Source organism: Podospora pseudopauciseta (assembly GCF_035222475.1).
Source record: "Podospora pseudopauciseta strain CBS 411.78 chromosome 7 map unlocalized CBS411.78m_7, whole genome shotgun sequence".
Lineage (NCBI taxonomy): Eukaryota > Fungi > Ascomycota > Sordariomycetes > Sordariales > Podosporaceae > Podospora > Podospora pseudopauciseta.
In genome coordinates, this window is record NW_026946667.1 from 2,474,704 (window position 1) to 2,492,188 (window position 17,485).

Below are 17,485 nucleotides of genomic sequence, written 5' to 3' on the forward strand. Positions count from 1 at the left end.
TTGTTTATTTACTTTTTTTTTTTTTGTTCTTTAGTTTTTGGTTGCTAAAACGGGAAGTTGCTTCACATGTTGGATTTGACTTTACTTGTTTGTGTTGACTCAAAACCTTGATTTATTTAACACAGGCCACTGCTTTGCTCTCTGTGACTTTGGCTCTGGTGTTCAGCAACATTACTGTGCCCCCTACCCATCGTGAACGTTGGCGGCGAGCCGCGTGTGAGTAGTAGTCGTGCTGTCTTTGTGTGTCTGGAATGTGTTTAACCCCCCACGTCCGGCTCGAATGCTCGGCAAAGAACTTCCAACCGAAACATCGACCAGTGTCATTATTTGGCTTCGAATGAATCCCACGCGTGAGAAAGTAAGGGAGCTGTCACATTCCCCTCAGCTTTGGTGTGCCTGGTGATGGTGGTGGTGGTGGTGGTGTTGTCGAGACAGACAGAGTAAGAGACAGGGGGTGGCGGGACCGTTTCAACCATAACGACGTTTAAAAATGCGAGAAAGTGGTTTTCTTTTTTTTTCTTTTTTTTTTTTTTTCAAGACCCAAAGGGGTTTAGCAGTGTAAATCCCACGTGGCAGCCACGATCTTAGCGGGAGAGGATTAGCCGCGTTTGGGAGGGGTGGGGGCCAACAAAAACTGATAAAACGCGAGATTTTGCGCGTCTAGCTGGATTGTTGCCAAACTATTTTGGGGATGGTGGTGGTCAAATGGCGGGCAGGGGGTTTGCCAAGAGATGGATAGTGTTTAGTGAGAAGCCCAGGGCTCTAGAGATGGGAGTGGGAAGTGTGGTTTGCGTGGAAGAGAGTGTCGTGTTTGGGGTAAAGAAAGGAGAGACGTGGACAAGGTTGGGGGAGGGGGAGAGAACAGACTGGTAGATAGTTGATACATCTTGTCGAAGTGGTCAAGATGCCTTGAGATGATATTTAGCCTGTTCAATATTTTTATAGACCTTGAAAGATGGTCGCAAAAGCCTCCAAAACAATGTCCAAAACAATGTCCAAAAGCATATCTATTCATCTCTTCCAAGGCCTTGACACCACGCGTTGCGGTGGCTACAACGTGTGCCGCTTGGTTCTGAATAATGTGCTATTCACCTGAGAAACGTTACACTTTCCAACCGCCCCCCAGAAACTCCTCCAACTCAACACCCACCCTTCCCCCCTTGCCCACCAAAGTCCCCACCACCCCCCTCAGCTCCTCCCCCGTCATGTCCGTCACCATCCCCTCCTCAAAAGCAGCAAGATACAACCCCCTATCCAGACAACACCCCTCCACTCCCCGGTAAAACACCCCTTTTCCCTCCTTCCTGCCCGCACAGAAACGAACAAAACCCCTCCAGATCTCCCCATTCCCTTTCCCGCTCCCCGTGATGGCAGATTCAAAAGCTTTTTTAACCGAGTGGGCACTCCCGTTGTGGACTTCATGCATGATGGCAAACCGCCGGGTGCTGGGGGAGTCATGTCCAGGTTGGAGGGCGATGGTTTGGAGAAGCTCCCTGACTGGATCCTTGACCAACAGGGGGGGTTGTGCCCAGGATAGGAGTTCGAGGAAGATGATGTTGGAAGGGAAGAGCTCCAGGTGAGAGAGGACAGTTGAACAGAAAAGCGCCGGGCGGTAAGGCCCTATCTGGGAGTGGTGGTGTGACAGCCTGCAGGCGGTTTGCAGGAGCTTTTCCAAACAGGGGGTGGATTCTAAAGAGCGGGAGGTGAATTTCTGGGTTATATCTGTGATTGCACCCAGGGCTGATGAGATGTTGCCTTGGGAGGACGAGGTTGGTTCACTGGGAGGAGAGGAAGGGGAGAGGTAGGCTAGTAAGAGGAGACTCTCCGCGTGGGCGGCGGCGGTGGGGAGGGAGAGGGAAGAAAGGGAAAAGTCGAGGGTAGTGGAGAATTGAGACCGAGCTTTGAGGAGCGTTGCTGGGGGTGGGGGAGAGGAGACGGAGGGGTCGACTGAGCGGCAGAGGGTCGTCAGGGCGAGGTCGTTGCGGGAGGAGAGGAGGTGGAGCCAGGTTTGGGTGTTGAACAGGAGCTGGCTGTTGGGAAGGTTGGTGGCTGAGTCGAGGATTTTGAAAGCGAGTTCCGGGTTGTTGTTGGAGTGCTCCAACAAGGCGTAGGCGTTGTAGAGGGGGGTGTTGGTGGTGTATTGCTTGAGCAGAGTTTTGGCAACCTTTTTGGTGGTTTTGGCGTCGGTGTTGAGCCAGACCGTGGCGAGGTAGATTTCTGCTAGGTCTTCACGGTGGTGGTCTGTGACTAGTCGTTCGAGTGTGGCTAGCACCCATGGGAGGTCGAGTTGGGTTTCTTCAGGGGGGTGGGTTTTGTCCCAGGAGTCCAGGCATTTGAACCAGCCCTCCCTGGTGAAGAGAAGTTCGGGTGAGGTGGCCATGTCACCGCCTTGTTGAGCGAATTCAGGGGGGCGTTTTGACAGATCAACATCCACGCTCTCCGTGTTTTGTCCCTTGCGTCTCTCCCAAGGCCGGAAAGCCTGGCTTTTGGGAGCCAAGAATGGATCTCGCCGCCAGTCCTTCACAAACGGTTCCTCACAACTGGAGGGAATCCCAACAAACACCCCAAACGCCTCCACCACCAATTTCTTCGCAGTGTCCAAAACCCCGGCCGGGAACCAGACGACAAAGTCCTTGATATCCCCCCACATCACCACCCTAAACGGATCCTCATCAACCCCCTCATCCAGCGTCCTCGCCGGCATCCTCGTCCTCGCAGCCCGCTTCATTTCCACAGCCGCCCAGAGCTGGTACGGATCTTTATAATCCTCAACATCAACCCCATCCCTTTTGTCCTCAAACCTTGGATCAGGCGGTAACTCATCCCCCCCACTCTCAACAAAACACCTCCACCCCCTCGCCCCCTCCTCCCCAAACCTCGCAACTTCACTCTCCCAAAACTCTTCAAACCCCTCCGCCGATGTCGCCGTGCCGGGCCGGCAAAACGTCATCTCCAACAACGCCTGCCAAGAAGCCACCGCCCGCTCGGTATACCCAGCCTCGAACAACAGCTTTGTCAGGCGTAAAAAGACATAGACAATCTGCCGGCACACCTCCCCCCTTTCATCCCCCTCCTCCACCCCAACCAACCCCCTTGACAAACCCCCCAGCTTCTCAACAAACACATCCCTCATCCTGTCCACCGTACACGACCCCACCCTCCCCATCTCCCAACCCACCCTCGCGCGCCACAGCTCAAAGCTCCCGTCCGGTGCTACGCCATACTTTTGTGGAAGACTCTCCCACTTTTTCGCAGCGGTTTTGTCATCCCATATGTTAAGCCCCGTGGTCATCATGCCTAGGATCAGAACCTCCTTTTCACCACCAGATCGAGATGGCAGATGGGCAAGCGCTTCCTGATAAAGCGACAGCTTCAACTCGGCAAGGGCGATGGTTTCATTGCCTGTCCGGGGACGGGAATGGCCAACGTCTTGGGCAAAGAGGGTGTCTTGCAGGGAGATCAGCCGGAGCCAGGAGGGGATGTCGGCGGGTGAGGAGCGGAGGTGGCGGGTGAGGCTGACGGATTCTTTTCTGGCAGAAGAAAGCTCTTTTTTCTCTTGTTCTGGGGATGAGGTCTCCGAATCTGAAGACTCAGATTCGGAGTCTGATGGGGGAGGTTTGGCCTTGCCGTAAATAGACCTGTAGTCTGGCTTTCGGTCCTGTTGATCCTCCGGGTCTGATGATGAGGGGCTTTCCCGGCCGCGTTTTCGCTTTTTGGAGGAGGGGGGTGTCAAAGAGATGAACTGGTCTGTTGGTGAGGGAGGTGGTTTGGTGGAGGACTTGATCCGGTGAGATTTGGCGCGTCGGATTTGTGAGAGGAGGGCTTTGTCCCTGAAGGCCGAACCCAGACCCTCGCGGGAGAATGAGAGAGAAAATAAATCTCTGGGGCCGTCACGGTGGAGGATGAGATGGCCTCTTGACCCTAGGATTTTGCCATGGCCAGAGCGGTGGTAGGCTGGGATCTTGGAGCGGTCGTTGCCGCTGTAGCGGAGGATGAGAGGGTCGCCTTTTTTGTCAATGAAGAAGTTATCGCTGAGAGTCTTGGGCTGGACCGAATCCTCTCTTGACCAATGGTGCTGCTCCCTGTCTTTGGGCCTTTTCCTGTCTCGATCTCGGTCTCTCTCACGGTGCCTGTCCCGTTCTTTCTCCCCATCCCCATCCCTGCTCCCACTTCGTCTTCTGTCTCCGTCCCTCTCACGATCCCGACGACGTTCATCTCCCCGATTCCGAGAATCACGGCGTCTCTCACGGTGACGGCCATCATGCCCCCTTTTGGATTCCCCACCGGGGTCCCCGTGCCGGTCTCTGACAGATTTCCGCGCCTCCCCCGATGCGGGCCCTGCTTCGGGCTCGGGTGTGGGTTTCGGCTGGAAGGATCCGAACTTGGGCACGGCGCGTTGCCGTTTCTGCTCCTCTTTTGACGACATCGTACGAGCTGATGCTGTACTGCCTCTTCTCTCCTCTTCTCTCCTCTCCTCTCCTCTCCTTCCCCCGCTTAGTCTCCTGGTGTTTGTGATTGAGTCATGCAAACACGCGACGTTTGAGTTAAGTGTCGGATGATGGAGATGGGGTATGTATGGGGCTTGACATGAAAAGGAAAAGAAGCCCGTCTATTCTGTCGGTAGATAAATAATTGGTGTCGTCTTCAACCAACGGTTACACTCCAACGGGCCGCCCGTTGGATTTGTTTGTTGGTGCTGGTGCTGGATCACTGTGAGATTCCCGAGTGTTACTGGCATTTCCCCAGCTTTCAGGCCTCGATTGCCTGCCGGGAGGGACCCTTTACCGCAACAGTCACGGCACCGGCGCCTAAAAAAAAGATGACCAATGACAGACGCAGGATGCGCAATCGGGGGGACCGCTATGACATAGCGTGTTTCCCCCCCACCCCGACAGAACAACACCGGCTCCGGGTTCCTGGACCGAGGCGGCCGCTTTGTTCCCGTCTGATCAGGTTGTTGACATTGACTGATTGACTGACAAGTGAATGGGAGTGATATTGACACCAGATCATACAGTCCAAAAACAGGGAAGAAGACTGCCAGAAAAGCAAATCATCTGAGCAAGCACCGCCGCGAGCCTATGACGCCAAGTGAGACACTCGCTGTATGCACAGTGGAGCACCACCTAACACCACCACCTCCAACAGGGACTCGATAAACTGGGGGCTTAGCCATCCATCCAACATCTGCTTCCCCCCAACCACCACCTACCTACCGAACTGACCAGAAATTCCCGGTGAACAAGGCCGCCCACATTGCGGCGGAGGTGCTTTTCTTTTTTTCTCCTTCCTCTCTTTTTGAAGAAAATGTGTTGGATAGGATAGTTGCTTGTGTTTCCTGCTCCTTTTTTTCTCCGACTTTTTCCTTCCCTCACGCGATATACTGCCGTATCACAACACCCGTCGCAAACCCGCATCCTGCACCTACCCGTCCAGGTCTCATGGCCCTCCAACTCGGAAACTGATACCGACGCAATCTCGAATCTCGATTTCCTGATTTAACCTACCCTCTTCAAAACCAGGCAAGCAAGCAGCGACCTGAACAAGTCCTGCACCTGCCGCCGCCGCCGCCGGCGATCGTCTTATCAACAACACCACCTGACACCTCATCATCTCCACTGTCATCATGACAGGAAGGAGACACACCCCGCGCCTGCGGGACGTCTTCCGAGATGCCTCCGGAGGGACCGATACAGACAGCAACAACAACAACAGCAACAACAACAGCAACAACAACAACGAAGAATCAAATCAACCCTCCCAATCATCCCAATACCTCTCCCTCCCCAGCTCCCCAACCTCCTTCCGCCGGCCCCGCATCATGTCCCGTCGACCGTCCAACTCGGAGGGCGTCCCGGACGAGCGCACCTCCCTGCTCGGCGCGAACCGGACGTCGCGGATAAGGATCGCGAGTGCGCATGGGTCACCTAGGGTGCCGCATCTGTCTAGGAACCAGAGCTACGCCGGTCTGTCCCCCTCCTTACGTTGCCATTTGGCAGTCATCACTGACGGTGCTATCTACAGACAGTGTCAAATCCCACCGCCACCACTCCCGCGCCAACTCGTGGGGCTCCCGCCTCATCCAAGCCCTAGGCGACAGGCAAGAATCCTACGGCGGCATCGCCGACTCCAAATCCTCCCTCTATCCCGACGACCGCGTCTGGTACGATCAATTCACCTCGACCGACTGGGTCCACGACTCCATCGCCGACGCCTACCGCGTCAAGGCCCTCAGGCAGAGAAAAGATTTCTGGGGGAGGGTCTATGTTCTTTTTGACGGGGCTCAAGGTTGGATCCTGAGCGCCTTGGTCGGGTTCATCGTTGCGGTGCTGGCTTACGCGGTGAACGTGAGCGAGGCGACGGTGTTTGACTTCAAGGATGGGTATTGCCAAAAGGGGTGGTTGATCAACGAAAAGAGGTGCTGCCCTCACGGGCCTTGCGTTGACTGGAGGGATTGGGGCGAGGTGTTGAATGGGTGGCCGTTTGGCAAGGATTGGACCGAGTGGTTTGTTTACATTGTCATGGTGATCGCTTTGGCGGTGGCTTCTTGTCTGATGACGCTGACGACCAAGACGGTCGTGCCTTCGGCGTATCGGCTCACGACGCTGGATGAGAACCTGGCGGCGGAGAATGCTGCGCACATGGGGGATCACGACAATGACGATGGTGCTAACATCAGCCCGCGCCACTCGTGTGTCGATGGGCAGGGGTCGTCGTCTGCGGAGAGCGCGCCCATGATTTACTACTCCGCCGCCGGGAGTGGTGTCGCCGAGGTGAGGGTCATCCTCAGCGGTTTTGTTCTTCACGGCTTCTTGGGTCTCAAGACGTTGCTGATCAAGAGCTTGGGGTTGATCCTCAGTGTGGCGTCTGGTTTGTCGCTTGGCAAGGAAGGGCCGTATGTGCATATCGCCACCTGTGTCGGGAATATCGCTTGCAGATTGTTTAGCAAGTATGACCGGAACGACGCCAAGAGGAGGGAGGTCCTTTCTGCTGCCGCGGCGGCCGGTGTGGCGGTCGCTTTTGGCGCGCCGCTGGGGGGGGTGCTGTTTGGGCTGGAGGAGGTTGCGTATTTCTTTCCCGCCAAGACGCTGTTTAGGACGTTTTTCTGCTGCATCACGGCGGCGTTGACGCTCAAGTTTCTGAACCCCTACGGCACGCACAAGATTGTCATGTTTCAGGTGAGGTATCTGGTGGATTGGGAGTATTTCGAGATTGGGAGCTTCATCCTGGTGGGGGTTTTGGGAGGAGCGGCGGGAGCGTTGTTCATCAAGGCTTCGAGGCGCTGGGCCAAGACGTTCAGGCGAATCCCCGTCATCAAGTCGTACCCGCTGCTGGAGGTGGTGCTGGTGGCTTTTGTGACGGGGTTGATTGGATACTGGAACGTGTTTACAAAGTTGCCGGTGGCGAAGTTGCTGTACAACCTGGCGGCGCCGTGCGATGACCGGGATAACAACCTGGAGGATCTGGGGTTGTGTCCGGAGAGGGCGGAGGACATCCCGCCCGTGTTGAGGGATTTGCTGACGGCGTTTTTGATCAAGGGGTTCTTGACCATCATCACGTTTGGTATCAAGGTGCCGGCGGGGATTTATGTGCCGTCCATGGTGGTGGGGGGGTTGATGGGGAGGACGATTGGGCACGTGGTGCAGTGGTGGGTGATGGCGACGAGGGAGTGGCCGGTTTGGGGGACTTGTTCGGCGACGAGCGCGACGTGTATCCAGCCTGGGGTGTATGGGTTGATTGCGGCCGGGTCGACCATGTGTGGGGTGACGAGGCTGTCGGTCACGCTGGCGGTCATTCTCTTTGAGCTGACGGGGAGTTTGGACTATGTCTTGCCATTTTCGCTGGCGATTCTGGTGGCCAAGTGGGTGGCTGACGCGATTGAGCCGCTGAGCATTTACGACTTGCTGACCGAGATGAACTCTTACCCCTTCCTCAACAACAAGCACAAGCCCGTCTTCACGTCGGAGCTGGCGGACATTGTGCCGAGGGTGAGGAAAGAGAGGATTATTGACATCAGCACCAGCCCTGTGGTGCCGGCGATGAGCCTGAGGACGAAGCTGGAGCTACTGCACCGGGCGGGCGAGCTGGACGGGGGGTTGCCGATCGTCAGGCACGGCATCCTGGTGGGGTTGATTCCGGCGCCGGATTTGGAGTACGCGCTGGATAATCTGCAGGATGAGGGATCGAGCCTGTGCCTGATGGCGAGCGTGCCGACGATTGACGACTCGGATGATGGGATGCCAGATCCGACGGATTTCACGCCGTACATTGACCCTGCCCCGGTGGCGCTGGACATTAGGTCGCCGATGGACTTGGTGTATGAGTGTTTTGTCAAGTTGGGGTTGAGGTATATTTGCATACTGAGGGATGGGAAGTATGCGGGGATGGTAAGTTTTTTATTTTATTTTATTTTGTTTTTTTTTTTGGTTTTTTATGTTTCTTTTTTTTTGTGGTGAAAAAATTATGAGAGGAAAGAAAAAAAGCTAACATGTGTGGGAAATCATAGACTCACAAGAAGACGTTTGTCAAGTACATGAGGGAGTTGGAGGAGAAGGAGGGACATATGTAATTTTTTTCCTTGAGGCCGATTACCTTGATAGTCTTGGTGAAAGTACCTGTTGTTACACTGGGCAAAGTGTGTACGATGGTGGTGGTCGGGTGCGTGTGCTACTGCATTTGAATTAAATATGGAGGGGTTAGCATGGCGTTGTTTTCTTTTTATGGGTTTTATTGTTTTTGTTTGTTGAGATTGTTGATGTAATTAGTTTGTGTGCTGTTGAGGTTGGTGTGTGAGGATGAGTTGCTGAGATTGAGACTGAGATGAGATGAGAGGATAGAATGAGAAATGAAGATGAGATTGATGTTTAAATATGTCTTACTTGGATAGAGCATGGGGTTACGCACAGCTGGTAATGATGGTTTTCTGTAGCTAGCGGCTCTTTAAGGCTGAAGATTGAGGTGTATGACTTTCGAGTCTGGGAGTTTTGGTGTTTATTTCTTTAGCTTTTTGACACTTCGGCATTGACAGTCGTACAGCTATCGCTAATCCTGGCCTAGATTGGATAGATTTCTTCGGCCCAAGGTTGTTAACCAGTAACAGTTGTCCATCGTCTCGACGGTGGAGTATTTCTCTCACGGCTTGTCTGCAGGGGTATCTAAACCGTCTTTGACACACTGTAGATGTTCTAACCAGGTCATCATCATCAGATATTTTCTAACGTGTACAGTCTGAAATAACATAACATTCCCTTTCCGTTGTGTCCTCTCGCCTGTCGGTCACGGAAACTTAACCACCATTGGGCCGCCTGCGGAGATGACCGGGCCAGTGGACTTCGGGGCACGGTCGTCTCTTCGGAGTGTGATACCATCTTGGATGAGCGAGTGGGCGCGGGTGATGCTGCTTGATACAGCGAGGCCACGCAAGACTGCCTACCCGAGGGCAACCCATCATCATGAGGGCTCGCTGACGGGATCCTATTCCGTTGGGCAACCGTGCCGTCAGAGAGACGAGGTGTGGTGACCTTCGGGGTTGCCCAGGCGGCGTCGTTGTGGACGAGAGAGGCAGGATCTTGCTGCTGGGAGAGCCGAGGCACAGGCCAAGCAGAGGTATCATGCGGGGCGTGGGCGAAAGTCATCTTCGCTTCCATACGGACCGGGCCGGACCGGCCTGCGGGTGGTTGGTTGGCTGCGTGAGCGAGCGAGTGGGAGAGTCAGGTAAGCTGGGACGGACGGATCAGGGCGCGCGAGCGAGCGGGAGAGTACATATACTCCTTCCCATATCATATTGTTGGGACGAAAAGTTTTGGGAGAGGCAATTTGCGATTCTTGACAAGGGTTGTTATCATTGTTAAATATCCTGCTACTCAGGGGTAAACAGGAGAGACTTGACCGAGTTCTTTTTGAATTTTGAATTTTTTGGACGAACACAGCGGAGAAGTCGCGGTGGATTCGTCTTGAATAAATCATGTACCATGAGCCTATGATTAGCAGCCCCAACCTCAGAGTCACATTCCTTCTATCATCTGTATCCTGTGCTTTAGCCCAGTCAGCCTCCTCCGTCACGAGTCCTTTCCCGCCTGAAGGTCCTCTTCCTCCCGTAAACTAATCCCAAGAACACTTCCTAATCTACTTTTCCCCCACGAACAGAGGCCAGGGTGGTGGTGTAGAATGGTACCAATGGGGAGGGGGAGAGGGGGGGGGGGGGAAATCTGTAGGGGAAGGCGGGTTTTAAAAAAGGGGTTGGTTGGTTGGTGGGGCAACGGATAGGGGGTTGGGGGGAAGTAAATAAGGGGTTTGCAACAGAGGTGAATATGATGTGATGACCCCATTACCACAAGCGGAAACCAAAATGAGATTGCAAAGGGAGAGGCAACATATTCTATACCCTCAGCCCACCCAGCATGCAGTCCCGTCTGGTGGTGTGACGATAAGTACAGTCTGTCGATTTGCGACCTGGATGTCAGGCCGAGGGACTCAGAAAAGTAGGCGGCAAAGTTCCTGCGATTTGGGCAATCTCCCAGCTTGTGAGGACCCGTACTCGCCCGGCAGCGGTTTGGTAGTAGTACATTTCGGGCAGGCGGGCGATGCTGGTTGCTTGTGAATATTATCTTGGTTGTTTGTGAACGTCATTGTGGGCAGCGAGGCAAAAGAGTTTCAAGTTTATCAAGACACCTTTATCAGTTTCTTCAAAACACTTCGGCAGCCCAAAAAAAGCCATTTCAACTTTATATACTCTACCGCGCCGCGTCACCAAGTGCCACGCCGCACGTAATGAAGTGCCAACACCATCTCTAAGATTCACAACCCTCATGTCATCTTCACCAAACCATAACCAACGCCAACGACGCAACAAAAGAATTTATCTGAAATGCATCATTTTTTGTCTCTCTGAAGACATAAGAAAATATGTATCTGCACAAGCTCTTGGGGAATTGTATAGGCAATCAATCAAAACCTCCACCCCTCCCATCCTCCAACCCCCCTTCTCTCCATTTCCCCCTCTATCTAAATAGTACACAACAGCCACACTGGCCTCTTGCAAGCCAGAACCTACTTCCGGCCCTTGAGCAGAGCCAAAAACCAATCGACCAGTGGCTTGCGCCCCGTCGTCATCGTCAGCGTCCGCAAAAAGTCGTTGCTGTCCTGACCAAGCTGGTTTTGGACATGGTTGATATAGAGATCCGCCGTCTTCATCCAGATGGCCTGCTGGATGCCGGCGATTTCGTTGAGGATCTGTCTAGATGTCGCATCGCTGCTCGGTCGGAACCCTCCGTCCTGCAAAACGTCCCAGCACACGCCGTGGAACTGGGAGAGCATAAACTGCTCAAAGCCGGGGATGGTGGGAGAGGGAGGGCCGGTAGCGACTGGGTTCTCACCCGGGGTGATGATGTCGGGACCACCCCACTGCGTAATCATGCGGCTGAGAACGTTAAAGGCGATCCGGCTGGCCACAAGGTTCCCATGGTTGAGGTTCTTGGCGACGCTGAAGATGGACGACACAAGAGACTCAAAGTTACCCTGGTTGGCCGCAGACACCAAAACGCCTCCAAGATCATTCATGAAGATAACCTGAACAAAAGAAACGTATTCCCGCCTCAGCTCCTGAAGCTGAATTTCATCATCGGTGCCGTTGATCGGCTCAGAAAGGCCACCAAAGACCCGTTGAAGAAGTGGTGTAAGGAGAAGATCGAGAATGGTGGAAATCTCTCCCTTGAAGTTGTATACAATCTGCTCCAGCAGACGAAGGAACATAGCCATCTCGTCCTTGCTGGAGCTGCGAGAGAGCAGGCCTTCGATCCACTGTGGCAATTGTGGAAGAACGGCAGAGCCGAGGACGCCGAGCAGGCGGGAGAAGGCAGACCGGCAGGCCGCCCGGATCTCGTCACTCGTATTAAGCTGGTTCAAAGCAATCAGGATCGCCTCGGAAGCTCTTGTAAACTCGGCCGAGATCTCCTGTGCTGGCTGAGCCCGCGCCTTGGTGTGGCCAAGGGGCGTGTCGGCAAAACCATTAGCCAAAGTACCGAGGGCCATGATAATGTGGTGAATCTGGAGAATGGCTTGCGCATCCCCGGCCTTGGCTCTTTCGAGGTGGACGCTCATATCTGAGAAAAGAGGCTCCATGACAGACCGAGCATACAAGGCCTGGTCGGCAACAGGGGTGGCAGATGTAGCAGACACGCAGCCAACAGCCTCAAACAAGTAGAGCTGGCCATTGAAGACGGCATCGGCAGAGTGATCAGACTCATCAGAGGACATGTCGTCGTCAGCGTCATTACTAGGGACCTCAGCCTTGATGGGCAGCAAGTCGCTGATGGACTCGATCACAGTCTTGGCGACATTGCCGACCTGCGCCCTCAAAGTCTTGACGAAGCGCAAGAACAGGTACCAAGAGCGTGTGCGCACCCTGACGTGCTCATGGTGCACCAGCCTTACGAAGTTCTCAAGGACCCGGGGGATGTAGTTTTGGTGAGACTCAAAGAAGCTGTGATAGCGAACGCAAATCTCCATGTACTGGAGCAAAATAGCTGGGTGGGCGTAGTTGGCAATACCTTTGACGTGTCAGCATTGCTCGTATTCAAAACGGGAAGAAAACTTACCAGAATCAACCATCTTGCTCATCATGAGAGCCAGGCGCTCCGCGGCTACAGGGTTTGGCTGACTCTTGGCAGCCAGTCCCATGTTGGGCAGCGCAAGCTCTCCAAACAGGTACATTTCGTGAAGCGCCAGGTCCAGATCTCTCCAGTCCATCTGAGACCCTTGTTGCTGGAGGGTGGAAAACATGTTTCCGACTAGGTTGCTCATGAACTCCATGCAGAGGTTCTCATCAACGGCAGCAACGCTCTTTTGGAGAATTTGCAGCCTCTTACGCAGCTCCAGAAACTCTGCTTCGTCTGTTTGCTCGTCTTCGAGGCCCCAGTTGGACGTCTCGTCGTACCTCATCTTGATAACTATGGCGTTCAGGATGGGAGGAAGCATTTCGGCATAGGTTGCCGGAAGAGTCCCGACTTTTCTAAGGAAAGTGAGGAGGTCGGTTAATGAGGGAATAACTGTCGAGCAGACCTCGTCGTACTCGTCTGAGAACAAGCGGAGCAGGGACGGCAGGAAGTATTGCAGAAGCTGCTCAGCCTTCGCCCTCGTATCGTTGTCAACCTTGCCGTCCTCAAGCACGCGAACAATATCTGACATGACGGCGTTGACAAGCTTGGCGACCACCTCGGCCAGATCCGTGTCGTACTGGGAGGTTCCCTTCCACTCATTGAGTGGGGGACTGGCCAGCAATTCTGTGATGATTTCGCGAAGCTGCAAGAAGTTGATCATCTCGATCTTGTCGCTCGCCTTCATTTTCTTGCTGACAATCTCGGTAAAGGTGTCAACAGCTATATCTCTGACCTTGTCCTCGCCACCTGAAGCATTTGACCTCCCGACCAAGGGCAGCAGAAGACCGAGCATTTGTTGGTTGATGACCAGCGAGATGTCGATCCAGCTCACCCATTTCCCAATGATTTTGAGCGTCATCTCAACGACTCCATCGTGCTGGTTGCTGTACCGAGACAGAATATCGGTCCATGACGTGGCAATTTTGGCCATATCTCGCTCACGAATAAGGTCCTTGAGATCACTGTTTCTCTTCGCCTCCTGCTCCTGCCGGCTGAGCATCAAGTCGGCAATCTCGTCGTGAATCGAGCTGAGAATGCGGAGGTATAATATGACGCCAGGGAGGTTGTCATTCTGGGCAATGGCATAAAAGTCCTGAACGAAGCTGCTCCAGTGTTCCCTGTACAAGAACACAAAAAGGTATGTGAGGGTTTGCGTCAGCTTGTTTTGGAGATGTGCTGGGTCGACCTGACTTTGGGTGTTGCTCGTGTATGTCCGTCCGATATATTCGAGGAGAGACTGCTTCAGGTACACGAGACTGGCTGCATCCAGGGCTTCTGAATGAACAGCATTGTTTATGATTTCGAGCGAGACTAGTCGTACGACTTCGGACGCTGGGGGGGATCGGGTAAAGAGGCCGATGCAGACCTGCCAGGCCTGGGGGTCTACTCGCAGCTGGTTAAGGTACTCGAAAGCCTGGCCCTTGAGCTCCTGGCTGGAACTAGGGTTCCAGGCGACCTCGATCGCATTCTCGATCTATGAGGGCAGAGCATGTTAGCATGGTCATGCGACACGGCCCAGACGACGGCGACGGTTATCCCTCCTCTGGTGGTAGCGGGGTTGGGAGATTGGGCGCTTTTTGCGGGGAACTAGATCATGGGCTTACCTGGGCGTCCATTGCCGGACACAGTGGTTAATGTGGTGTGTGGTGAGGGATTCGGAATCTTTATATTTCGGTGGGCTATTATTTTTGACGCGAGGCTGCTATAACTCTGGAAGCTGTGGTGGAAGAGCACTCGGCATTCTCAGATACGGCAGATGTGGCGCCGAAGATACATGAGTCGACCTTGCTTCAGTTGGCCTCCATGGTCTGCGGGGAATAAGTAAGGTAGGGCGGCGGTGAGGGATGGGGGGTTGTTCGGATGGAGACAGTGCACAGTTAAAGACACACTCTTGTTCAGTGTGTACAGCCGCGGCGTGAGTTGCTTGGAAGTTTGTTTCTATTTCGACTCGTTCTCAATCTGGGGAAACAAAGCGGTGGATGGAAATGGGATGCTGCAAAAGATGGTGGGGCAGAGGGAGTCAAAAAAGTCAACCTCTACAGTAAAAGGCCAGGCTTCCAGACTGCCACCTGAATTGGTGGGGCACGCGCACGTGCCACCATCTCTCTCTCCTCTCTAGAACACAAGACAATGAATGCCCATTGTGATACACTGCATACGGATATTCATAAATCCTTTGCCAAACCCCCAACGCCATAACCAGATACATTGGCTCCAAAACAGACCCCCTATTTCCCTTCTTCATAATTACCCCAATCCAAGACTGTCCCCCCGCTGACTCAACCAGTCTTCTTCTTCTTCTTTGGCCGCTCTTCCTCCTCCTCTTCAGCATCTTCCATCTCCTCGTCTTCGTCATCATCCACCTCATTATCAACATCACTCTCTCCGCTGCCTGAACCATCACTTTCGTGATTGCTGTCGTATTCCTCGGCGACGTCGCTGTCCGAGTCAGCCTGGAAGTCCTCATCCACGCTCTCCTCATCTTCGTCGGCCGAGCCGCGATCGGCCTTGTTCTGGACTACTTCCTCGTCTGAGCTGGCCATGTCCTCCGCTCTCATGGCCGCAGCAAGCATGTTGGCATCCTCATCGATTTCGTTCTTAACGCGAAGACCCTTGTACTGGAAGAAGTCCTCGAGTCCCTTAAGATCTTCACGGTTGATGTTGCTAAACTGCGAGTTGCCGCCGCCCTTCATGTGGACTGTTATATCAAACGTCGACAAGGCGGAGACAGCTCCCCCAACGCGAGAGAAGGTGATAGACTGCGTTTGATCGTATGCGATGTAGGTGGCTGGCTTGGGCACGAACATGAACGCCTTTTCCAGGCAGTACAAGAAGCCCTCGCTGGCCTTGATCGAACACTTGATGCCGGACTGGGCCCGGTGTGTCTGGAAGTTTTTGGCAGGTGAGAGAATCTTCTTGCCCGCGAGTCCTCTAAAAATCTGGGCCACCACGCTGTGCAGGGGCTGCTCGTAGTGAGACTCGAGTTTACCCTTGTACTTCTCGTTGAGGTCTTCTTCAGGGAGGTTCAGATCCAGCGTCACTTCCTCGTCCGTCTTGAACTGCATCACAAGGAATGGATACCTGGTCTGACCCTGGCGCAAGGGTGGATCCAGCCCGATGCAGAGGAGATAGTGTACCTCGTCGGGCTTGGGAAGAACCATGAACTTCTTGATGGCTTCGTACTGGATCTTGTAGTCGTATGTCTTGCCGCGAAGACGAAAGGATGTATCGTACATATCGATATCGAAACGACCTCTTGGCGTGAGGTGCAAGACATCGAGGAAGGTGGCAATCGTGTCGCCGGCCGACTCGCCAATCTCGGCCTTCTCAATGAGGGTGTCGTAGAAGAGAGTGACGGCGTTCTTCTCTTCCTCGTCTGCATCGCTGCCAGCATCACCGCCCTCGGCCTCTTTCCGGGTGGTTGTTCCTGGAATGTAGAACCTCATCTCGACCATCTGGTCCTTTCCGGCGGACGCCTTCTTTCCCTTTCCAGGGGTGGCACCATTCTGACCGGGTTTCCCACCCTCGCCAACAGCAAACTCGACAGCGATTTCGTTTCTGCCGGCAAGGTTGGTGTTGGAGATTTCAGAGTAGGGGATTTCGAAGGCGGGACGGTTCTGGACGTTGAATGTGAGCTCCGCCTTTCCAAACTCGGCCTTGCCCCAGTTCCAGCCGCGCAGCGAATGCTCCTTGTTTTCTAGGTTCGTGCTATACCAGTTCTTGAAGATTTTGCTCAAGCGCTCGTAGTCCTGTTGGGACGGGGGGCTGTCAGCAGCTGTCTCGGCTTGTGTCAATGTCGAAAATTAGGCACCCACCTCTTGCTGAAAACCGTCTAGTTGAATGATGCCCGAATTCCTCTGCAGAATCTTGATCTCGTAGCCCTTGGCAGCTCTGCTCCATTGCGCACCGCCAATGTTGCCCTGATCGAGTGTGAAGGTGTCGCCGCCGCCTACTGGCTTCCAGCCGAGACCGGTCTCCGCAAATCTGCACTTTCCGTGCTCCTTGGACAGGTCCAGGTAAATGTTGTCGAAACTCTCACTGCGCAGCGGTCAGTCTGGGAAGGTCAAGCGATCAGGCGCATGGGAATGGAGTTCAGAAGTAAACAACGTACATGGCGGCCATGGTGATGGTTTCCTATCCAAGTCTCGGAGATGGTTTGGATGGCGTTGTGGGTGACTGGAGGTTGTCGGAGACAAAATTCAAGGCGGCGTCGAAAGAACTTCCACTCGGCGCGCCTCTGAAAGGGAATGGGCGCCGTGACGCGACAAGCTAAATTGGTGGTCCGTGCCCCTTTCTTGGCGGCTCTGGGGCAGTAGCTGAACTGCCGGGCGGTGTGGCTTCCAGGACAGCAGGTGCTTGCAGGGAAAAGCTTGGGTCAGAAGAGCCCCTAGAAAGGTGGGGGTGTATCAAGGGGTCGACTCTTTTGTTCACTTTATCTCGGAGCACCACCTACAACGCTCCCGAGTGTGCGGCTGGACGGCACGTATAAAGAAACATACGTTTGGCTGTCTTATTCCTATGCTCCCCAAATTAGGCCTAGTGAACAAGTGGCTAACAGGGAAACCGCAAAACCGTGAAATATTATCGAGTGTTGACTTAGTTTGCAGCCCCAATTTCCCCTACCATGAGTATGCCGTCCATGGAAGGACCTATGTATGCCGTCCATGTTGGGAAACTTTCGCGCCTCAGTGGAAACAACTAATAAAGTTTGGGGCATCAAGTCACGCTCTTGTCCAAAGTTCTCTTTAATCCTGCGTAAGTTTAAGCCATCTTGCCTCTCTTGCTCGAAAGTCAAGCCCACTTGCTCGAAAGTTAAGCCTACTTGCTTA

The 17,485-nt window shown here is 53.9% G+C and overlaps 4 protein-coding genes across 4 annotated transcripts; 1 reads left to right on the forward strand and 3 right to left on the reverse strand.

The window, feature by feature from the left end:
• Positions 1–1,102: 1,102 nt before the first annotated feature.
• On the reverse strand, positions 1,103–4,426 carry QC763_710470 (uncharacterized protein; the record flags this gene model as incomplete). Its single annotated transcript, XM_062916037.1, has 1 exon — positions 1,103–4,426. One exon carries the CDS (start codon positions 4,424–4,426, stop codon positions 1,103–1,105), a length of 3,324 nt encoding a protein of 1,107 aa, XP_062762049.1.
• Positions 4,427–4,933: 507 nt separating this feature from the next.
• QC763_710480 (uncharacterized protein) lies at positions 4,934–8,917 on the forward strand. Its single transcript, XM_062916038.1, has 3 exons — positions 4,934–5,966; positions 6,025–8,387; positions 8,507–8,917. Exons 1-3 carry the CDS (start codon positions 5,627–5,629, stop codon positions 8,567–8,569), a joined length of 2,766 nt encoding a protein of 921 aa, XP_062762050.1. The 5' UTR covers positions 4,934–5,626; the 3' UTR covers positions 8,570–8,917.
• Positions 8,918–10,641: 1,724 nt separating this feature from the next.
• On the reverse strand, positions 10,642–14,272 carry LOS1 (pre-tRNA nuclear export protein; the record flags this gene model as incomplete). The annotated part of the gene is made up of 3 exons (XM_062916039.1): positions 10,642–12,548; positions 12,597–14,130; positions 14,261–14,272. 3 exons carry the CDS (start codon positions 14,270–14,272, stop codon positions 11,050–11,052), a joined length of 3,045 nt encoding a protein of 1,014 aa, XP_062762051.1. The 3' UTR covers positions 10,642–11,049.
• A 663-nt stretch (positions 14,273–14,935) lies between these two features.
• POB3 (FACT complex subunit) lies at positions 14,936–17,134 on the reverse strand (the record flags this gene model as incomplete). The annotated part of the gene is given in 4 exon segments (XM_062916040.1): positions 14,936–16,405; positions 16,472–16,694; positions 16,768–17,054; positions 17,067–17,134. The coding sequence occupies 3 exon segments, from the start codon at positions 16,776–16,778 to the stop codon at positions 14,936–14,938; spliced, it is 1,704 nt and encodes a 567-aa protein (XP_062762052.1). The 5' UTR covers positions 16,779–17,054; positions 17,067–17,134.
• Between the last annotated feature and the right edge of the window lie 351 nt (positions 17,135–17,485).

Bases quoted from the DNA above. Each gene is read 5' to 3' on its own strand.
- QC763_710480 (XM_062916038.1), top strand. From the start codon at position 5,627: ATGACAGGAAGGAGACACACCCCGCGCCTGCGGGACGTCTTCCGAGAT. The intron at 5,967-6,024 runs GTCTGTCCCCCT...TGCTATCTACAG, and splicing joins TAGGAACCAGAGCTACGCCG to ACAGTGTCAAATCCCACCGC. The intron at 8,388-8,506 runs GTAAGTTTTTTA...GGGAAATCATAG, and splicing joins ATGGGAAGTATGCGGGGATG to ACTCACAAGAAGACGTTTGT.